The sequence below is a fragment of the Lissotriton vulgaris genome, chromosome 6, assembly GCF_964263255.1.
Source record: "Lissotriton vulgaris chromosome 6, aLisVul1.2, whole genome shotgun sequence".
Classification (NCBI taxonomy): domain Eukaryota; kingdom Metazoa; phylum Chordata; class Amphibia; order Caudata; family Salamandridae; genus Lissotriton; species Lissotriton vulgaris.
In genome coordinates, this window is record NC_141694.1 from 1,109,290,122 (window position 1) to 1,109,312,285 (window position 22,164).

The 22,164-nt window shown below is 46.8% G+C and overlaps 1 protein-coding gene across 3 annotated transcripts in view; it reads left to right on the forward strand.

The window, feature by feature from the left end:
• Window positions 1–21,759, forward strand: part of LOC147708497 (serine/arginine-rich splicing factor 7-like) — a 352,259-nt gene extending 330,500 nt beyond the window's left edge. For all 3 annotated transcript variants that reach the window (XM_086925352.1, XM_086925354.1, XM_086925353.1), the window contains one exon: window positions 21,419–21,759. In XM_086925352.1, the coding sequence (XP_086781478.1) occupies window positions 21,419–21,473 (55 nt within the window). In that variant the 3' untranslated portion in view covers window positions 21,474–21,759. The remainder of the gene's footprint in view (window positions 1–21,418) is intronic.
• Window positions 21,760–22,164: the final 405 nt, after the last annotated feature.

Sequence of the window (22,164 nt, forward strand, 5' to 3'; positions counted from 1 at the left end):
TGCCTGTGGTCAAAGATTTCTTAGAGGGGCTTAAAGTGTTTCCACCAGTGAGGCCCCCCTCCTCCCTGGGAGCTTAACATCGTTCTCCCCAAATTGATGGGTGTTCCCTTCGAGCGTATCCATAAGGCTTCTTTGCAGCACTTGACCTGGAAAGTAGCCTTTTTGGTGGCCATCACCTCTGCCCGGAGGGTGAGCGAAAACCAGGCCCTGTGTTACACAGTGTTCCATGCCAATAGAGTGGTGTTAAGGACACATCCAGGCTTCCTGCCCAAGGTGGTATGAGACTTCCATATTAATCAGACTATCACTCTACCTACCTTTTTTCCTCAACCAACTATTCCCCCGGAGAGGTCGCTACACTCTCTAGATCTCCGGAGGGTTCTGAAATTTTACCTAGCCAAAACTCTTCCACTTAGGAAGTCTGACCGGCTATTTGTTAATTATGGGTCAACTAATACCGGTCTATCAGCCTCAAAAAGATCTATTTCACGATGGATCGTCTCCTGTATAGCACTGTATTATCAATTAGCTAACAAGGCTTTACAGGGCAAACCTCATGCACACTCTACTAGAGGGAAAGCTTCTACGACAGCTCTCCTTCATAACATTCCAATATCTGAGATTTGTAAGGCGGCTGTATGGCATTCAGTACATACCTTTACCCGCCATTATTGCCTAGATTCAGATGCACAGGCCAATGCCCAAGTGGGACAGGCCTCTTTGAGGAATTTGTTTGCATAACTGCATTGTAAATGTGATGATGAGCCATGTTTTTGCTGTATACTTGATTGCTCGTCCGCAAGACTTTGGGTATGGGCTTGCTAATCTATTCATAGATTATGACTATTGATGAGTATCCCCTGGATGAGAAGGATTAGTTACTTACCTGTAATCCTAGTTCTCATCCAGGGGTATACTCATCAAAGTCATAAGCGACCCACCCACCTCCCCGGACAAGCATTATTGCAAAGGTATGATGTGTTACTATGGATCTACTCAGGTGTTTATGCACCTCCAAAAAGAACTGACCTAACTGCCACCTGTGGTGCATCATGGGAGCAGGGGGTCGCCTTCAGGCCTTAAAGGCACAGTACCCCTACTCTAATGCCTTAAAGGCAAGGTGTCAGTCTTTCTTTGTTTCTTTATACTCTACTGCAGCCTACTGGCAAATGCCTGCAATTACAGGTTTTTCTATGGCAATAAAGCATTGTATGCAAATGTTTACTGTTCGCTTTGCTCCTTAGGGGTTGGGAGAGTATCAGCCAGATTCATGAAGGTGCTATTCTGCGATTAGCAAATTGCGAAAAATAGCGATTCGCAATTTCAAAATCGCAGAATGGCATTCATGTAGAAATGCGATGCAAAAAAGCGATTCGCAATCGATCGCAATTGCCGATTGCGATCTTGCCACAATCGCATATAAGTCGCAGAATCGGCATTTTTACATGTAGAAATTGCGACCTCGCAATTAGCGAAATCGCATTTTGCGATCTCGCTAACTGCAAGATCGCAAAAACGGGAAGTCGCATTTCGAGCCCACTGATGACATCACAACCAGGAAGTAGGCTTACCACAGCCACAAACAGAACACAGAGCCAGAGAGTGGTAGCAGGATACTGAAGAGCTCCAAAGCCCCAGACTGTGCAGCACCCCAGCAGGACAAAATTCACCAAGATGTCCCAGGATGCAGCAGGGAGCAGGAGAGAAAGCGAAAAATCAAGTTTTCAGAACTTGAACTGGAGCATCTGATTGAGGGGGTCTCCAAGGACCATGCCCGGCTCTTTGGCAAAGACTCCCGGAGGGTGCCAGAGGCAGATAAGCGCAGGATCTGGCAGCGCATCCGTGCTAAAGTCAATTTGGTTGGGGTGACCCAGCGGTCAATTGATGACCTTAAAAAGCGCTGGTACGACCTGAGAGGTCGTTCTAAGGAGCGTATAGCCGAGAGGCTTGGGGAGCGACTGGCCACCGGTGGAGGGGAACCTGTAGCCACACCGAACACCCCATTGGAGGACCTGATAGAGGACACCATTGTACCAGAAGCCTGCGTGGGGGTCATGCAGCCGGACTCGTCTCGACCCAGCCAACAATCTGAAGGTAAGTGCCATGCGACTGCGACCCTGTCCCCCAACAATGCCCATGACTCCTGAGCTAGCAATATGACATCCCCAACAATGCAGCCCATGCACACCTGAAAAGCCCCATTGCATTGTGGTAGTTGTAGTGAAATCATATACCCCCAGTTAGCAGAACACAGCCAGAGCAGTAAATTCCAAGTTAATCCAAAAGCCAGTCAGGGAAAGCAAGCCTGCATGCATGTATCAACATTGCTTGTGCAAGATACATAACATTAATCATGCACCCTTTCACATTACAGGTGCAGTTGAGCAAGCCAGCACAGATAGCGAGGCCCTGCACATCGCCGAGACCCAGGGGGACACTGAGGGTGAGGGCCAGTCCACCCAACGACCCAGCCCATCACAGCCACCAGCAGTTCTTCCACCACCACCACCCCGTGCGGACAGGGCCACCCCTGCAGCCACTGTTGTGCAGTCAACACCCCAACAAACAGCCACAGCACTGGTACAGGCCCCACCACCAGCGCCTAGGAGGCAGACGAGGCGCACAGCTGGAGCCAGATCACACACCAGCGCACTGAGGCGCCAGCAGCGTCAGGGCTCAGCAGGCATGGGCAGGGCACTCCTACTACCTGATCCTGGCCTGGCCATTGAACGCCGCATGCTGGTGGTGCACCGTACACAGGCGCGTCACCTGGCAGCTATTCACACCCAGCTGCAGGCGACAGGCCAAAACATTGCCCAGATGACCGCTGCTGTCCTAGAGAACAGCCAGCTGCTGGTAGCCCAGCAGGACATGACCTGCCGACGCCACCGCCAAGTACTGGCCCGCCTATCGACCTACACAAGATCAAACCATGTAGTTGGGAATGCAACATCACAGCTGGCACGCAGGTCACTCGCCATGCAAGGCCAGATGGTGCAGTGTTGCCAGGATGTGGCCAGGTCTCTAGATCTGCTCACGGCAGCAGTGCTCGGCAGCCAGTCCACTGCCCATGGAGAAGCAGAGGGGCCTGACGACATGAGTGAGGTAGCGTCAACTAACAGCAGTGCATCCTTGCCACCGATGCCTGTACGTCGCCGCAGCAGCAGGCCTACAGCAGCAACTAGGGCCAACACCGTCCCTCAGGACACGGATAGACGACTTGGGGCGTCTCGTCGTAACCGACAGTGAGGACTCTGACACTCTCAGGGAGGCCATGCAGTACACCCCTGCAAGCCCACTACCCCAGCATGGGGAGGTATGGAGTAATACTCTGTTCATGAGGCACCAGAATTATTAATGGCCAATTTATTGTGCATGAACATTAAAGATTAATGGTCTGACTTGATTCACACTCATGTCATTATTACATTTGTCATGCATGAGTGCAGTGTTTTGTGAGGGGAATGGGTGCACTAGAAACAGTTTATAGTGATGTGGTTGCAGCGCCTGTGTCCTTCAGCAGGATTTTCTCCGCGTGCATGACGCACATGTGGAGGCAGGCGGTTGTCCCCTTCTGACTCACTGCCGGATATCTCCACTGGTATCCTGAGCTTGGTAGCAATGTTGTGGAGTATTGCACACACGGCCACGATGCGGCAGCAGACCTCAGGTGTGTATTTGATGGCCCCACCAGTCTTGTGCAGTATGCAGAAACGGCTCTTCAATAGGCCAAATGTCCTCTCCATGTAATTCCTTGTTCTTATGTGTGCAGCATTGTAACGCCATTGCTGTGGTGTGGCAGGGTTGAGGTATGGGGTGAGGAGGTACTCATGTAGACCGTAGGTGCTGTCACCTGAGGGTAAGAAGCACAGGGTGAGTGCCTGTTCTGCGCAGATACATGATCACAGTGTACTATTTGGGGGCATGTGTACATACCTAGTAGGTGTCCTTCGCCAAAGTCTCCCCTGGCCAGTCGTGTGTGAATGCCGCTGTGCTGGAAGATGAAGGAGTCATGTGTGCTGCCCGGATATTGTGCCAATATGTCCGTGATGTAATTCTTGGCGTTGCACACCATCTGGATATTGAGGGAGTGGTAGGACTTGCGGTTGCGGTACATGTATTCCGTTTGTGCTGGTGGGCAGATGTGGATGTGGGTACAGTCAATGCATCCAATTACATGCGGGAAATTTGCAATGTTGTAGAATTTCAGCTTGGTGCCATTCAAGTCCTGTTGGGTGGTGGGGAATGGTATGTAATGGTGTAGCTGGGTCAGCATTGCATCCAGGAAACTCCTTAGGCAGCGGGACATGGTGGGCTGGGATATCCTCCCTGCAACAGCAACTATCCCTTGGAAGCTTCCGGAGGCCAGTAGGTGCAGGCTGCACAATACCTGTACATGGGTGGGAACGGCATTGGTCCTCCTTGTTGGATGCTGCATCAGGGGGTCTAGGTCCTGGATCAGCTTAATGATCATTGGACCATTTAGGCTGTACTTAGCATAGATTTGCTCCCTGGTTTGGCCCAGAAGGGTGACCCGCTGACGGAATATCCGCTCCTGGATCCTACGTCTGTTCCGTGCTGCTCGCTGTAGCCTACGCCGCCTGACCACCATGTAGAGTCCTGGCATTGTGAGAGTCCTCCGGCTCCAGCTGCATGTCCTTAAGTGTGTTTGGTCAGGCCTGCACCTGTTTGTAGTTAGCTACAGTTTGATTTTTTTTTTTCTTTGCTGGTTACCACCTGGTTTGGGTTCTCCTTAAATTGCGCGTCGCAAATAGTGATTATCGTGTTTTTCGCAATCTGCGATTTTTCTTGAATGGCGATAGCGAATATTTAGTGAGTTTGCAAATGATTTCGCAGAATCCATGGTTTCTCGCTATTTCTAGATCGCAAATGGGCTTGTTCCAGGGTTCTGCAATTTTATTTGCGAACTCGCAATTTTGATTTAGCGATTTCGCTATTTTGCTATTTTCTCTATCATGAATTCCTTTTACACGATTTGCGATCGCAATTGCTAATTCGCAGCTATTGCGATCGCAATTTGGCTTCATGAATCTGGCTGAATATCTGCTACTATGCAAACCTATGTAAATTTCAACATCTTTGCCATTTTGGAAATATTTTAGGCTGCATGTATATGTTTTCATATATATATATATATATATATATATATATATATATATATATATATATATACACATCTATACTACTATAATAAAGGAAGAACTTTGAGGCTTTGAGGCGGGTAAACTCGGGAACCACAGCGCCAATCCACACACCCGATACACCGTTGTAATCGTCAGGGTGTGCAGATGGTCATAGGCTATATAAATAAAAATAAAAAACTTTATTTAAAGAATGTACATTAAAAAACAAGTAGACCCTCCGAAGTAGCGCCGGCCGCGACTTGCATGCATGCTTGTGGAGAAGTGTGGCTCAGTGTTTAGAGGCGGCAGACCCGGAAGCTGAGATCGGCCCGGGACCAGGGTTCAATTCCCAACGGGGCAGGGTCTTGGGTCAATGTCCGCGGACTTGATAATTCTCGCCTCGGCGCCTACTCTAACCTTGGGCTCCTCTCTGCAACTCTGGGCAATAGCTTGCTTAATCTTCACAATGGCCCCTTCAAAGCCGGGGATGCCTGGCCTCACCTTGGGGGTGCCCAGGAGGGACCAACTCACAGGGAAAGCCAGGACGGGTTCCCCAGCGGTATACAGCGCCGGGACACCCCGGTGTGGGTAGCTGTGCGCTTTACAAGTATACCACATTTACATTTACGTCAGGAGCGCGGGGAGGAGCGGCGTCCAGGAGCGCGACGTGGAGCGGCGGACATGGCGTGGGGGAGGAGCGGTGACGTGAGGAGCAGCGGACAGGCCGGAGGAGCGGTGACCAGCGGCAGTGAGGTGAGTGAGGTGACAAGCAGCGGACAGGCCGGAGGAGCGGTGACCAGCAGCGGTGAGGTGAGTGAGGTGACAAGCAGCGGACAGGTGGGAGGAGCGGTGAGGTGACGAGCAGCAAACAGGCAGGAGGAGCGGTGACCAGCAGCGGTGAGGAGCGAGGAGCGGCGGACCGGTAAACTGAGGAGCGCGGGGGAGGAGCGCCGGCTGAGGTAAGGGGACCCACGGACTATGTCGGGGCAGGCGGGGGTCGGGGCAGGCGAGGGACGGGCCGGGCGGGGGTCCGGGCTTCTGGACAATGTCGGGGCGGGCGGGGGGCGGGGAAGCCTGATTGCTCCCAGACAAGGTCGGGACGGGCTGCTAGTATATATATATATATATACATGAAACAATCTCAGCTTTCTCTCGCCTGGAGCCCAGTCCTGGATACCGTCGGCGCAGAAGAAGAGAGGAGACCCAAAGTGCAGGTGAGCAGTGTTTTTATTCAATAATGGAAACGGCGCGCCTCAGCATAACGTTTCGGCCTTCACAGAGGCCTTGGTCACATATATATATATAGAAGCAAAGTTCGTCATGCGCTCTCAGGCAGTAAGGCAAAGGAACCCAAATGTAGGATTTGCAGTTTATTTACAGTGTAAATAAACTGCAAATCCTACATTTGGGTTCCTTTGCCTTACTGCCTGAGAGCGCATGACGAACTTTGCTTCTTTGGATGAATTAATTAACTGGACTGCTTCGCCGGTATCTGCGCCAACTTTCTCGGGTCCCAGCACTCCGGAAGAAGCGTTGCTTTTCTGTGGATATATATATATATCTATACATACATATATGTAATTTTTTTTAATGCTCCGGGATCTCGCACATGGTCCACGATTATTCATAGATTATGACTTTGGTGAGTATACCCCTGGATGAGAACTAGGATTACAGGTAAGTAACTAATCCTATGTCTCTTCCAATTAGAAGACCATTCCACTGGCTAGCTCAGTATTGTTGTGGCGAAGATTTTGAATGTGTGAAACCAAGGCTGTGAAAAACCACAACCTGCGTGAAGCACAGCTAAAGACAATAATGTCTCTGCAAATATAAATACTCTTCACTTGTGTATATCAAAAGATTTTTGTGTTTTGTTTAATAAAAAATATTCATTTGTAACACAAATTCAGTAAACAAAGTTACAAGTTGATGTCACTCTAATATATTCAATCAATATCCATGCTAGTTTAGAACATTATTTGTTAATATGACACAAGCTAACAAAAATCTATCTATTGCTTATTTACAAGAACCAGTTCAGAAAATCAATCCCAATGCATTTCGGGTTAATACTAAACCCTTCATCAGGGGATGTATAATAAAGTAATGGTAATCAATAGTGACTCTATCTTGATGTCCTCCGTCCAGAGCTACAACAAAAATCAGAATAAGTGTCCAATGAGAAACAGGTTTAACATCATACAAGAGCGATAATAGGATTTGCACTCAAGAGAGGTTAAAAGGTAGAGGAAGAAGTAGTGTTAAACCGTCCACCGGGCATAAACCGAAACTATAACCTCCGTGAAAAAACTCATAGGAAGAACTGTACCATGCAAGGCATTTAATGAAGTGACATCTGTGAAATGTAAACTTTCTCCTAAAACCACAACCTATGTACATGCGGAAATTTTAGAACTGCATGAGCAGTTTACCCCAACGTTTCACATTGAAGTTAAAATGCCTTCACTGCTAGTTTTGCTGCAATAACAAAGACATCCCAACTGCGAAAAAAGAGCGTCGGAACCCCATCGATGTCAAAACATGGATTTACTTCCAAAAGAAGTTTGAACCCAATAAAAACAGAATTTGAAAGGAGGAGCGAAGTTTTGGGAAATCATTGCATCAGCAAGATGACCAGCTAGCTTTGATATTCTTATTGAGGATTCAGGACAGGAGCATGACTAGGAAAAATATCAAATGGATTTCAAACACTAGAGTAAAGCATGCTTAATGCAAACAATGTATTCCACAGAAGCAACTCCTACATGACGTTTAGCTCAACAGGGAAAACCGCTACATCCAGGTTCATGAGCTACCCATCTGACACATGAGGTCTTAGTTAGGGTGCCTTTTGAGTTCATGGCTGTTCTAATTGAAGTGTAACATCCTAGCACGTTGTGAAGTGGAAACAATTTGCCACTATGGAGGTTATTTAAAGTAAAAAAACGTGAAGTTGGCTTTCAAAATTGTTACGCATATTTGGGAAAGGGAACATGCTCATGGTTGTCTAGAACCATAGGAGGGCAGGCTGTACAGCTTTGTCACATCTGCATGCCACCCTATAAAGCTATAAGCGACTAGTATTCTTGTTCTCTGGAACTAAAATGGTGGCAAGGGATGTCTGCATGGCAAAGAAAAGAGTCTGAAATCTAGGAGTCAATGAAACAGTTCATTTGTGTAGGGATTAGAAAATGTTATGTTTGGCAGACAATTCCCAAATGAAGACCATTAATATTTTAATAAGCTGTGAATCCTTGAAATGCACTATATTTACAGCTAGCATAATAACTCCTGTCCTTCATGCACATGAACTACCCTATATCCCTTAATTCCACGACATATTTAATATAACCTCCATTATTGAGTTCAATAATAACTGAGGTGACAGAAGGTGAATATGGTGTAGAGTGGTAGTGCCGTTTAAGTTGGGCAGCCATTTTAACCAGGCTTCTACCAGTTAAGTACATAGATTTTGAAATGCTGTAGAACAAGCATTCCAGTACTTTCTTTGAGAGTACCTCCCGTTCACAATTCGAAGGAAAGACCTATGAATATACAATTCTAGGCCTATGAATACACAGCTATTTTTTTAAGGTCGCATTTTCTATGGTTAAGATATGTTCTACTATGTAGTTTGGTACACAGAATATATCAATCTGGGAAAAAAGTAATTTATTCCCAAGTGCACTCCTCAGTTGTATTAGCTTTCCTACTGTTCTTTGCATGTAGTTTTAGCTTGCTGCCAGGTTTTATGCACTTAATAGAATCAAGCATAGAACATCAAGTATTTTCGATGGGTGTATTGTGCAGATGAAGTACATTTAAGGTTGCTGGAATATCCCCCCCCCCTCCCCTCAAGTAGGACAGTGGTTCTCACCGTTTTGACTTCTCCAGGTTAAGCATAGAACATCAAGTATTTTCAATGGGTGTGTGGAAGAAGCTTATTTAAGGTTTATTATTCTGTTAATACTATTTAATTTTCTAGGAATTTGCGGACCCCCTGAGGAGGCTTTGCGGACTTCCAGGGGTCCCGGAACCCAAATTCTCTTCCAGCGGATCAATAGTCATAAGCACTGAATAGTCCCGCCCACATGCGGGGACCCCAGAGCAATAGCCAAAAATATGGATCTATCTATCTATCTATCTATCTATCTATCTATCTATCTATCTATCTATCTATCTATCTATCTATCTATCTATCTATCTATTCTTCAGCTTATATAAAACAAGCTGAAGAAAAAGCCTCCAAAATAAATAGAAGAGATCTTTTAGTAATCAAACCAATACTGAAGTTGGAAGAACCAACAAGAATGATCACCAATTTCAGTATAAAAGCAGGAAAAATAGTGCAAATCTTTAAGAAGAATTGGCACATCCTGACCACTGATCATGTGCTTAAAAGAGTTCTTCCAGAAAGACCGTTGATTACTTACCGACGTAGTCAATCTCTGGCAGACCACCTCGTCCACAGCCACTTCTCCTCCAAACCTCAGTCAACTAAACTCTCTAAAGCCAAAGGGTTCTTCCCATGTCTGCGGTGCAAGGTCGGTAAAGGTAGCAAAAAGGTTTTAGACTACCCACTAAGAACTAATGAAAATAAACCAAAAAGGGAGATCAAAAAGCTGTTGAACTGTAACTCAGAGTACACTATTTATTGCCTAGAATGTCCCTGCGGAAAACGCTATATAGGGAGTACCATCAATCCCACAAAGTTAAGAATTCTAGAACATATGCGTGCCATAGCAAAAAATGATAAATCTTATCCAGTGGCACGCCACTTTGCAGAATTACATCAAAGCAACAGGGATCTGTTGAGATTTTACTGCATTGATCAAGTGGACCGCTCAGAAAGAGGGGGGACAGGGTGAAGCATTTACGTAATATATAATTGATCTCAAAACCATAGCACCATGGGGGCTCAATAATGATGAAGAAATGTGGGTCCATTTGTAAATTTTGAACCTTTTGATCATAAAAGAACCCGACTGATAGGCTACTGAGAGAGGAATTCAAATAAGAGGAAAGACACCCTGAACACTCAGAAATGAACTCTTGAAAGTGAATGACAGCCTGTAACCACAGAGACTGATGAAGGATTAGGCCCATTCAGGGCTACAAAACTAACTCAAAAACAAAAGGGATAAGCCCATTCAGGGCCACAAAAGCATCAGGAAAAGAGAAAGGGATAAGTAATGTACTAAATCATATTATGGGAGAAAAGAAATGGGAATAATCTATCAGATATATACTAGTACTATGCATTATGTTTTTGCTAGTTATCCCTTGTTTTGTTCAAAGCCAGTATTTACTGTGAAAATTCTCAGTCTGTTGTCACATGTTTTTAAATGGTTAGCACTAGAGCACTTTATTTGAAACACGCCTTATTAACCACATGAATTGTATTAGTAGTAACACACTATAAGATGGCCGCTGCGAATGCAATCTAGGCACTGAGCACCATTTTCTATGTTGATGAATGTACAACATATTGTGGCTTTAAATGGCGTCACTATGTGCACACAAACTGACACTGACAAAGCTTTTTAACGTAACGCGTCTGTTAGGGGTGAGGGGTTTGTAATAAAACAACTTAGAAACTTATACCTGTGTGCTTGCCATCTTTCAGCCCGGATTGGGAGTGGAAAAGTGTTCGAATATATATATATATATATATATATATATATATATATATATATATATATATATATATATATATATATATATATATATATATACATATATATATGTATATATATATATGTATATATATATATATAAATATAAATATATATACACACATATATATATATATATATATATATATATATATATATATACACATACATAAATACCCATTTATATAGATAATATGCATATACATATACATAGGCAGCCTGAAAACATATTACTAGGCTCCAAAACTGACATCATTGCATGTAAATCTTTTACATTTGAAAAAATAAAGACATACAAGTCATAATATACATATGATATATATAAAGAAAACTGCCCTGAGTTTGCTTTGAAACACACAACCTTTATTTTCAAATGTAAAAAGGCAAGATCATAGAGGCAGATTAGCCTAGACAGGCTGCATAGAAAATGATTGTAAAATTGGCGCCGTGCCTTTAAGACCTTCAGGAACCCCCAGGCTCCCATCATGCACCACAGGTGACAGTTAGGTCAGTTCTTTTTTCCGGCTCCTTCTGTGGGGACCCTGGAGCATTGAGCTTGCCAGTTAGTGATGTTTTATCACTTTTTTCTGGTTTCACTCGACGTCTCTAGTTCTTAGCTTACTAATACTACTATTGTTTCTGACTTTTGGCTATTTTTTCCTGTCAAAATGCCGGCCTTATTTAATAAGTGCCCGGCCTGTGGAAAAAAGATGGCTAAATCAGACCCTCACTTGGTCTGTATTGCTTGTTTACCTTTATCTCACAAGCCAGACCAGTGTTACCACTGCATCAAGTTTTCAAAAATAACCCTTAGAGAAAGGGAGAAGATTAAGCTGCACTTCATGCAATAGAGAGGAAAAGAAACAGCAAGTGGGTGAGAACATCCCTCCAGGAAGCCCCCCTCTCAAAGATGGATGGAGCGCAAAGAAAAATCTGAGGAAAGGAGACATCGGTCTCATACCCCGTTGAGGGACATATCGACATCCAAAATACCGTTGTGCTCCGAGTCGGCGTAGAAATAGACGTTGAGACGTCCTTCGCCGTCGAGACATCCTTCTCTGCTGAGACAAGGTGAGAAGACCCATAAGATGAAGTCGACAACAAAGCGTAGGCGGTCCAAGTCTGGCTCGCCTACGACGTAAAGAGTCCGGGGCTCGACGTCGACACATCAACTTCGAAGCCCACTGCCGAGAGGGACCGCGCCGACGTCGATAGGTCCAATTGCATTAACATCAAGCCGAACACCAAGGGCTTCGACGCCGGACAGACACAGGCATTCGATGTCGAGACGCATGACGTCGGCACATCCATCACCGAGGAGGTCGACGTCGAGGAGGTCGCCGTCGAGGGGATTGCTGTCGAGATCTCGAAAAACACCCCGTGTCTAGAAGGTTGCAATGTAGGTCAACCTCGAGAAGGTCGACATCGAGATCACACTCAGATCATGGATCTCTGCCTGCAAAGAGACCTAGACCATTCGACGCGGGACGCCCAGGTGGTGACGTCAAGGAGTGCTTCTTTCTCCCCAGGACTTCAGATAGTGCAAGTTACTCCTGAACCCTCACCAGTACCGTCTCCAGCCCGCCAACTAATATCCCACCGAGATGGCTAGGGGACATACAAGAGTGGAAGATCCGCAGAATTAATCTGCCTCGTTCAAGATCCAGATCGCCTGTAATTCAGGCCGTACACTCTTCTGAAAGACACGAGCATGCCACTCCACAAAGGTCCCCATCTGTAAGAAGGCGGTCATCACGCTCTCCTAGGAGTCGGGCATCCAGATCTTGACACCGCTCTCCTAGAAGGTGGAGCCCTAGATCTTCTTCATGGTTGTCAGAATCCAAAGCGGACTATTCTCCTACTCTTTCTTCCTCTCCTCCCAGTAGAATATCACCCATTGATGATAATCTGACCCTCAATGAGGTTCTCTGCAGAGGGGCTGCGAAACTTCACATTGAAATGCCTGTCTCTACCACCAAGACATCAGTCATCTTTGAAACACTGCACCAAATGTCTTCCTCAAGACCATTGCTTCCTCTAGTGCCTGGATTGCTGGAGCCTCCTCTGCCAAAATTCCTTACTCCAGCATCGGTGGGGGTGGCCCCATCTCGCATCACTGAGAAATATAAGGCTCCTGAGAACGACCCCTTTTTTCTGAGGGCTGACCCTCCACCGGACTCTGTTATTGTTTCAGCGGCACGGAAGACAGGGGCAGAATCGTCTGCGGTACCCCCAGATAGAGACAGTAAGGCCATGGATTCTGTCGGCAAGAGAATGTGCACGACCTCAGCCTCTTACATGAAGGTAGCCCACGCCTCGGCCTTGCTGAATTGGCATGACCGTTCTTTGTGGGACTCTCTTTTACGCTTCACTGAGAAGCTCCCAAAAGAAGACAAGCAAGATTTCCTGGAAATCCTGCATGAAGGTGACTTGGTAGCCAATCAAATTATCAGTGCAGAGGCTGATGCCTCTAATCTCGCTCTCCATGGTTATGCTCATGGGCTTTGTGCCTGTTGCTCTGCCTGGCTGAGATTGACGGTTCCATTCTCAATCTCCCCTTTAATGGCACATCACTCTTCGGCTCTTGTGCCAATGACGAAATGTCCAGGATGAAGACCGAACTGGATACGGTGAAGGCGGTTGGGCTCGAGAATAGGAAGGACTTCAAGCGACACTACCGCCCTTACTATCGGTGACAATACCAACAGAGGGTTCAAACCCCTCAGTAGTCCTTCCAGCAAAATCAAGGAAGATCACAATCCTACCAGTGTCGTCCTGTTAGAGGAAGAGGAGGGAACTCCAGACAGTACACGCTTGCTGCGAAGCAACAGCAAAAGCAGTGCTTGCTTCCCCTAACTCCGTTACCCACTCCGGTGGGGGGAAGTGTCAGTTTCTACCTGGAAGAGTGGACCAAGATCACACTAGACAAGTGGGTGCTGAACATTGTAAGGAATGGGTATACCAGCAGGTTCAAGTCCCCTCCACTTTCTATTCCTCTTCAAAAGACTGTCATCCATCGCATAAATCTTCTGAGAGAAGAGGTGTCCGTGCTACTCCTAAAGGAAGCCATCAAGGTGGTCCCATGGCATTAACGTCGGCAGGGGATCTACTCTCAATATTTTTTGGTCCCAAAGAAAGGTCCAAACAAGAAGTTCAGGCCTATACTAGATCTCAGACATCTCAACAAGAGAAGTGTGGGTCAATGGTTAGAGCGGCAGACCCTGATGCAGAGGTCTGGCCCGGGACCAGCGTTCGATTCCCCGCCTCGGCGGGTCTTGGGCTCAAAAATTCCGCGGACCTGATCATTCTCGCCTCGGTGCCTATTCCAATCATTGAGTCCTACTCTGCAACTCTGGGCAATAGCTTGCTTAATCTCCACAACGGCCCCCACAACGCTAAGGATGCCTGGCCTCAACCTTGGGGGTGCCCAGGAGTGGACGCCTGACAGGGAAAGCCAGGATGGGTTCCACAGCGGTATTCGTACAAGCGCCTTGAGACCCTTGCGGGTGAGTAGTGCGCTATACAAGTATCAATTTACATTCTGAGAGAGAGGTTCAGAATGCTGCCATTCCATCAAATAATGCCGCATCTACATCAAGGGGACTGGATGTGGTCCATAGATCTTCAAGATGCCTATTTCCACATACCAATCTCTCAAAAGCATTGGAAGTTTCTAAGGTTTTGCATCCAATCAGACCACTTCCAGTTCACTGTCCTGCCCTTCGGTCTGAAGTAGGCTCCTCGCACATTCTCAGAGTGCATGGCAGTAGTAGCTGCTTTCTTGAGGAAAAAGCAAATCTTTGTCTACCCTTACCTGGACGACTGGCTTCTCAAGAGTGCATCGCTAACTCCTCTGCAGCAGCACCTCGCGTACTGCATTCAACAACTACATCGGCTCGTTCTACACGTAAATTTTAAAAATCCATCCTCAATCCAACACACAGGATGCACTACCTAGGCACAACTTTAGACACAGTCAACGCAAGAGCATATCCTTCGGAGGAGAGACTATCATCTATTCTCCACAAGTGTCAAACTCTCCTAAAGATACCACGGCCAGGCAGATCTCATCTCTACTGGGTTCGATGGCCTTGTGCATTTTTCTAGTTCCAAACGCCAGACTTCACATGAGACCTCTACAGCAGACTCTGGAGGATCAGTGGTCCCAAATCTCTAATGGTTGGGAGGACACTTTAATTCTACCTCTGTGTCCGGTTCTCCATCAAATGGTAGATGCGACTGATTCATCTCAACGTAGGAGTCCCCTTTCAAGAGGAAATGCCGAATCAGACTCTGGTGACGGATGCGTCCTTTCAGGGATGGGGTGCTCATATGGGACCACTACAGATCGAAGGAATGTGGTCAGAGAAAGAGTAACTATACCACATAAACATGCTGAAAGTCAGAGCGGTACATCTAGCTCTGAAAGCGTTTTTTCCTTCCATCAAATCGACTGCTCTGCTTCTTCAGACGGACAATGCAACAACGATGTACCACCTGAACAAGCAGGGGGGCACCAGGTTCAGACCCCTGTCGCTGGAAGCACAGGCGATTTGGAAGTGGCTTCTGGCACGAGACATGAAAATCTCTGCAATTCACTTACCAGGCATCCTCAATGTCCAAGCGGACGGCCAAAGGAGGCATTTTGCAGAAGCCCGCGACTGGGTGCTAAAACAAGAAGTGGTGCAAGAAATCTTCCATAACTGGGGAACACCAGACATCGATCTGTTCGCGGACGGCAAAAACCCAAAATGCTGAGTCTTCGCTTCCAGGTACCCGCAGCCAGGTTCCAAGGGGAATGCTTTGTTGATAGACTGGCCAAAAACATTACCCTACGCTTTTCCACCGATTCCCCTCATTCCCATGGTGATCAGGAAACTGTACAAGTCCAAGACAGAGATGATCCTGGTTGCTCCAGAGTTGCCTCGCCAGTGGTAGTACCCGGACCTTCTTCACCTGTCCAAGGTACCAAACAGGAGGTTGCCATGTCATCCGGATCTGCTGACCAAGGCGGGCGGCAAGGTGTTCCACCCCAACCTGCCGTCCCTAAGGTTAGCAGCATGGCTCCTGAGTTCATCCAATATGGACATTTTTGCCTCTCTCAAGACTGCATGCAGATCTTGAAGGAGGCTAGGAGACCTTCTACGAGGAAGTCTTACGCTTTTAAGTGGAAGCGTTTTTACATGTGGTGTAGTGCTGAAGGTCATGACCCTGTTCGAGGTCAGGAACAGGTTACCATACTTACTGTATTTGGCCAAAGCATGCTTGCAATACTCCTCCTTAAAGGTTCACCTGGCAGCGATAACAGCATATAGAATGTCTCCCACTCAGGCTTCGTTCTTTCAGATGCCAGTTGTTAAAGATTTCCTGGAGGGTCTCAAGAAGGTCTATCCTTTCGTTAGAACTCTATATCATCCCTGGGAGCTGGATATAGTCCTCTCTAAACTAATGGGTCCCCCATTCAAACCCATTCACAAAGCTTCCCTTCAACATATTTTGTGGAAGACTGCTTTTCTCGTGGCAATCACATCTGCTCGCAGGGTAAGCGAGATACAAGCCTTATGCTCTACAGAGCTTTATCTTGTTTTTCACGCGAACAGAGTGGTGTTACGTACTCACCCGAGGTTCCTTCCTAAGGTGGTCTCGGATTTTCACATCAACCAGTCAGTTACTCTTCCTACTTTCTTTGCAAACCCTGTCACTCCTGCTGAGAGAGCTCTGCACCCTCTAGACCTGAAAAGAGTGTTAAAATTCTATCTTGATAAAATAAAAAGTACGAAAGTCTGACCAACTGTTTGTGAATTATGGTTCGTTAAACACTGGTTTCCCTGCCTCTAAAAGATCTATTTCTGGACGGATAGTGTCATGTATCATGTTATCTTATCAACTGGCACATAAGCAGCTCCCGGGCAAGCAGAGGGCTCATTCGACAAGAGGCAAAGCTGCTACTATAGCAATGCTTGTGAATGTACCTATTCAAGAAATTTGTAAAGCAGCCACATGACGTTCGGTTCATACTTTCGCACGCCATTACTGCCTTGATTCTGATACTCAAGCGGATGATCAGTTCGGTCAAGCATCCTTGAGAAATTTGTTTGGGTAATATATGTTGGTAAAATGTTTTGATATGCTGCTATTCGTCTGCAGGGTATGGGGATGGGCTTGCTACTCTATTCAGAGCTTATGACTATTGATGAGTATCCCCTGGAAGAGAAGGAAAAGTTACTTACCTGTAATCCTAGTTCTCTTCCAGGGGTATACTCATCAATGTCATAAGCAACCCTCCCGCCTCCCCGGACGAATATCATGTCTATATATATATATGTACCTGTTACCCATACTGTGATTACACTGTTATACGCCATCCAAAAGAACTCACCAAACTGTCACCTGTGGTGCATGATGGGAGCCTGGGGGTTCCTGGCTTTCTTAAAGACACAGCACCAATTTTCCAATTGTTTTCTGTGCAGCCTGTCTAGGCTAATCTGCCTCTATGATCTTGCCTTTTTACCTTTGAAAATAAAGGTTGTGTGTTTCAAAGCAAACTCAGGGCAGTTTTCTTTATATATATCATATGTATATTATGACTTGTATGTCTTTATTTTTTCAAATGCGCAGCCGAGGTAAACGCTGCTGCGGGACAGGTATTCAGCATTTGCCGCCATCAGCGAGCCTGACCTCAGGCCTCGCCCACTTGTACGAGGCCCCTCCCCCCCCCCTCCCCCCTCACGCCTACATAACAGAGCTGACTACGAGCTCGCGCCCAGATCTAGACACTCCTGAGGCACAGCCAGGAGCTTTGTTTGTCTTGCAAAAGCCGCTTTTTTAAAATTGTTGTGACGTTTAATACTTTTAACCAGCCCACTCCTACCTTTATTCTGGGGCCTTGTTTCCATTTCCCTGACCCACGCGCAGCCGAGGTAAACGCTGCCGCGGGACAGTTATTCCTCATTTGCCGCCATCAGCGAGCCTGACCTCAGGCCACGCCCACTTTTACGAGGCCACGCCCCGAACACCCCCATAATAACATGTGCTTTCCACGTACGCGCAGCGGGCGCGCTTAAGGCAAGCCCGTCTGGGCCCGGCCGGCCCCAGGCCCGGTCACTATGCCCAAATCTCCCATCAGTCGCCTTACCTATACACAAGCCAGGCTCCTTGCCCTCAACCCATCGAAAAATACTAACTGCCATTACACTTACACAGGTGAAAAACCGTTCACTAACTGCAACCTCTGCAACCCAGCCCCTACCGATGCAGAAGGCCACGGTCTTCAGTTCGGATTCTTGAACTGTAGGTCCCTCCCCAAACACTCCCACGAGATAAACCTTCTCATTCAAAGAACTCGCCATTGACATCCTATTCCTAACGGAAACTTGGCTTAACCCCCACTCCGACTCCGATATAGTTAATGCTCTACCACCTGGGTACCAAATCCGCTTTCAGAACAGACCCCTCGGCAGAGGAGGTGGCCTGGCTATAATACACAAAGAGCATCTGTCCTGCAGAATTAACAATGGCAACATCGAGGATTGCGAAAGCTGTCACTTTGCCCTTCAGATTTCACCTACAACCTCCCTCTCTGGACTACTAATTTACCGACCTCCTGGAGCCTCAGCCAAGTTCGCTAGCGCCCTCGTCGATTCTGTCTCCCTTATGGCAACTACAACTCCCAACTTTCTAATCCTGGGAGACCTTAATCTCCATCTATTAGACTCTAAGGATGCAACTGCCTTCGAACTTCTCCTCGACCTCACCTCCTTTGGCATACGACTAGTGAATCTAGAGCCCACTCACGACAAAGGACATCTGCTGGACCCCATCTTGACAAACATTCACAACCTCAAAACCAGCACTCCCCTCCCTCTTCCATGGACCGACCACTTTTTGATTCCCATAGATTGGCACCTCTTTCTCCCGCAACCTCAAACACCCAAGATCCGAGTCACCGAGAAATGTTGGCACAAACTCTCGCCGGAAGGATGGACCTCCTCGCTCATGGGATCTCTCCCCCCACCAGCTCCCGACCCAGCCACTGCCGATATGCAGTTTAACTCTTGGCTCACCCACTCTCTGGACGACCGCCTTCCCAAAACCAGCACCGTGAAACGAGCCAAAAGAGTAAACCCGGCCCCCTGGTACACCCCAGAGTTAAACCTACTACGGAAGGAGTGCAAAAAGACAGAGCGCTCATGGAGGAAAGACAAATCCTCAGTCAAAAAAGATGCCTTCCGTGCCTCCTTAAAAAAGTATAAACTCGCGGTTCGTAACACCAAAAGCCTATTCTTTGACGAAAGAATAAAAAAATCCTCATGTTCTGCCAGGGAAACCTTCATCATCCTAAAAGAACTTCTCAAAGTACCAGAGCCAACTCCAGGGAATATCCCAAATCCCAACTCCCCTGAGGACAAATGCCAAAAATTAGCAAAATACTTTGACGAGAAAATCCAGAAAATTCTCGCCACCCTACCCCCTGCCGGCCACTGCTCTATCGACGCGGGATGCTTCAAACCTGTCCCAGCCACCATCCACCTTAACACCTTCGGCCATGTAACCAACAAAGAGGTCTCGACCACGCTTGCATCGATCAAAAGTGGCTCCCCCAGTGACCCGGTGCCCATCCGAATTCTCAAAAAAGTGGCTCCCACTATCACCCCCCTCTCACTGACCTCATCAACCTATCTCTACTTCAGGGTAAGGTCCCCCCCAGCTGGAAAGCGGCCGTTGTCAAGGCCCTCCTAAAAAAACCTCTCCTGGACCCCTTAGATATGGCCAATTACAGGCCAATCTCCCTCCTCCCCGCTGTTAGTAAAGTCGCCGAAAAATGAGTAAACAAAAAGCTCTCCCAGTATCTGGAGTCTAACAACCTGCTCAAAAGCTCGCAGACTGGATTCCGCCCGGGTCAGGGCACGGACACCGCCCTCCTGGCGGCAGTGGAGGAGGCCAGATGCATTCTGGACGCAGGAGGATCAGTGGCAGTGATCCTCCTGGACCTCAGTGCGGCCTTCGACACTGTCAACCACCAGGTTCTTATCCAGCGACTCTGACACAGCGGCGTGGAGGGCACTGCCCTTGCGTGGCTCGCATCATTCCTTAACCACCGCTCCTTCCAGGTCTGGGAGAACGACATCCGCTCCCCGACAGTCCCCCTCCAATGTGGAGTGCCGCAGGGCTCTTCACTAAGCCCGACATTATTTAATGTCTACATGTCCCCATTGGAGGAGGTGGTCACCCCGTTTGGTGTGAAAATCATCAGCTACGCGGATGACACCCAGTTAGTAGTGTCCCTATCCCACCCCAACCAAGAACCAGCGAACCTCCACAGCTGCCTCTCCGAAATCCATGGGTGGATGAACAACTCCGCGTTGAAACTCAACGGGTCCAAGACGGAAATCTTGATCCTTGGGCAAAATGGGCTTTCCCTTCCCCCCAATATCTGGCCCCCCTGCTTGGGTGAACCCCCCTCACCCAAAACCGAGATCAAGAGTCTGGGAATCTGGCTTGAGAGTGACCTGTCCTTCAAAACCCAGGCCAAGAAAACCGCTGGGATCTGTTTCGGGCTCCTCAGATCAGTTAGGAAAATCCTTCCCTTTCTGCCTCCCATCTCCCGTAAATTGCTCCTCCAGGGCCTCATCCTATCTAGGCTGGATTACAGCAATGCCATCTATCTGGGAGCACCCGAAGCCACCTTCAACAAATTACAAAGGATCCAGAACGCCGCAGCCCGGCTTCTCACCAACACCTCGGCTAGATCCTCTGCCAAACCAGCTCTGAAGCTCCTCCACTGGCTTCCTGTAAGAGAACGAGTGAAATTCAAAGCTCTTTGTTTGGCTCATAAAACCCTACAGGATAAAGGCCCCCCATTCTTAAAAACTTTATCAGGCCTTACAAGGCTGCTAGAACCCTCCTCTCTGACCACGAACATCTCATCACAGTTCACAGAGTGAAAAAGGCGCGCACAGGCGGACGTCGCTTCTCCGTGAACACAGCTATCCTCTGGAACTCCCTCCCCCGCAAACTTAGGACCGAACAAGACCACCTCCGGTTTAGGAAATTACTGAAATCGCACCTCTTCCTCTGATTCTAATTTCCCCCCTTCTTTTGTCCCTGCCTTCCCCCCTCTTGTGCTGTCCGGATCTTAGCGCTGGGATGCTTCCGGGTTACTAAGCGCTCTACAAAACCCTAATAATAATAATAATAAAATGTAAAATAATTACATGCAATGAGGGCAGTTTTGGAGCAGAGTAATGTTTTCAGGATGCATATGTATATGCATATTATCTATATATATGGGTTTTTATGTATATATATATATATATATGTAGATATATGCATATTTTTGGCTATTGCTCCGGGGTCCCCGCACATGGGCGTGACTGTTCAGTGCTTTTGACTTTGATGAGTATACCCCTGGAAGAGAACTGGGATTACAGGTAAGTAACTTATCCTAGGGAACTAGTCATATGATGTTAATAGCTGAGGCCTTTTGTACTTAAGTTTCTACCTTTTTATGGATAATTTGTAGACTCAAAAGGGCACAACGCTGGAATATTTGTAGATGTTGTACCTCTTATTAATGTATTTCTTTATTTCTTTTAGTCGTTCACCATCGGGAAGTCCTGCAAGGAGTGACACTCCAGAAAGAGATGACTGAAATTGTGTGTTATCACAACTTTGGAAGAAAGTTATTTTGTTTACATTAATATAAGGGATTTTTGTGATGTCTGTTTTTGACATTCATGGGCCTGAAAGGTATTTTCTGCCCTCTAACCATTGGGTTGTTTGAATATATTAGGATGCTTTGTAAAATAATTAGCAAGTTGCATATTTTGTGCTGTTTCGCCATCTAAATGTGGGATTTTGTATCTGGACATTAAAATGTGCACTTCCACTTAAGCCTAATGATATTTTATAATAAATTCAAGCTTTGCGAAACTTGTCATTCCTTTCACTTTCCTTGCATACATTTGTGGACCTTTTCTGTCTTGCTTATGTGACAGTTCAGATTCTCTGTAGAACTGCATCAGAACAGGTGCAGTCCACACCACAAACTGCTTTTAAGACCACAAAGGCATGATATTAGGGCTACTGTGTTCACTTATCTAACCACACACTTTGTCCTCCATCTGTTCCCTATGCCCCATAAACTAATTATTTCGCAGCATCTCTAGATTAACTTAATATACAACATTTTATGTAGTGGCTGGGCTTGTTTTAGCATCTTGTTTGTATTGTTCAAGGTTTGTGACAGTAGGAGGAGCCAGTATGAAGTTGACCTGAAGCTCACAAAAAAGAAGTTACAGCCACTGATTTTTTTTTCTCCATGAGGTTTCAAAACACTTTAG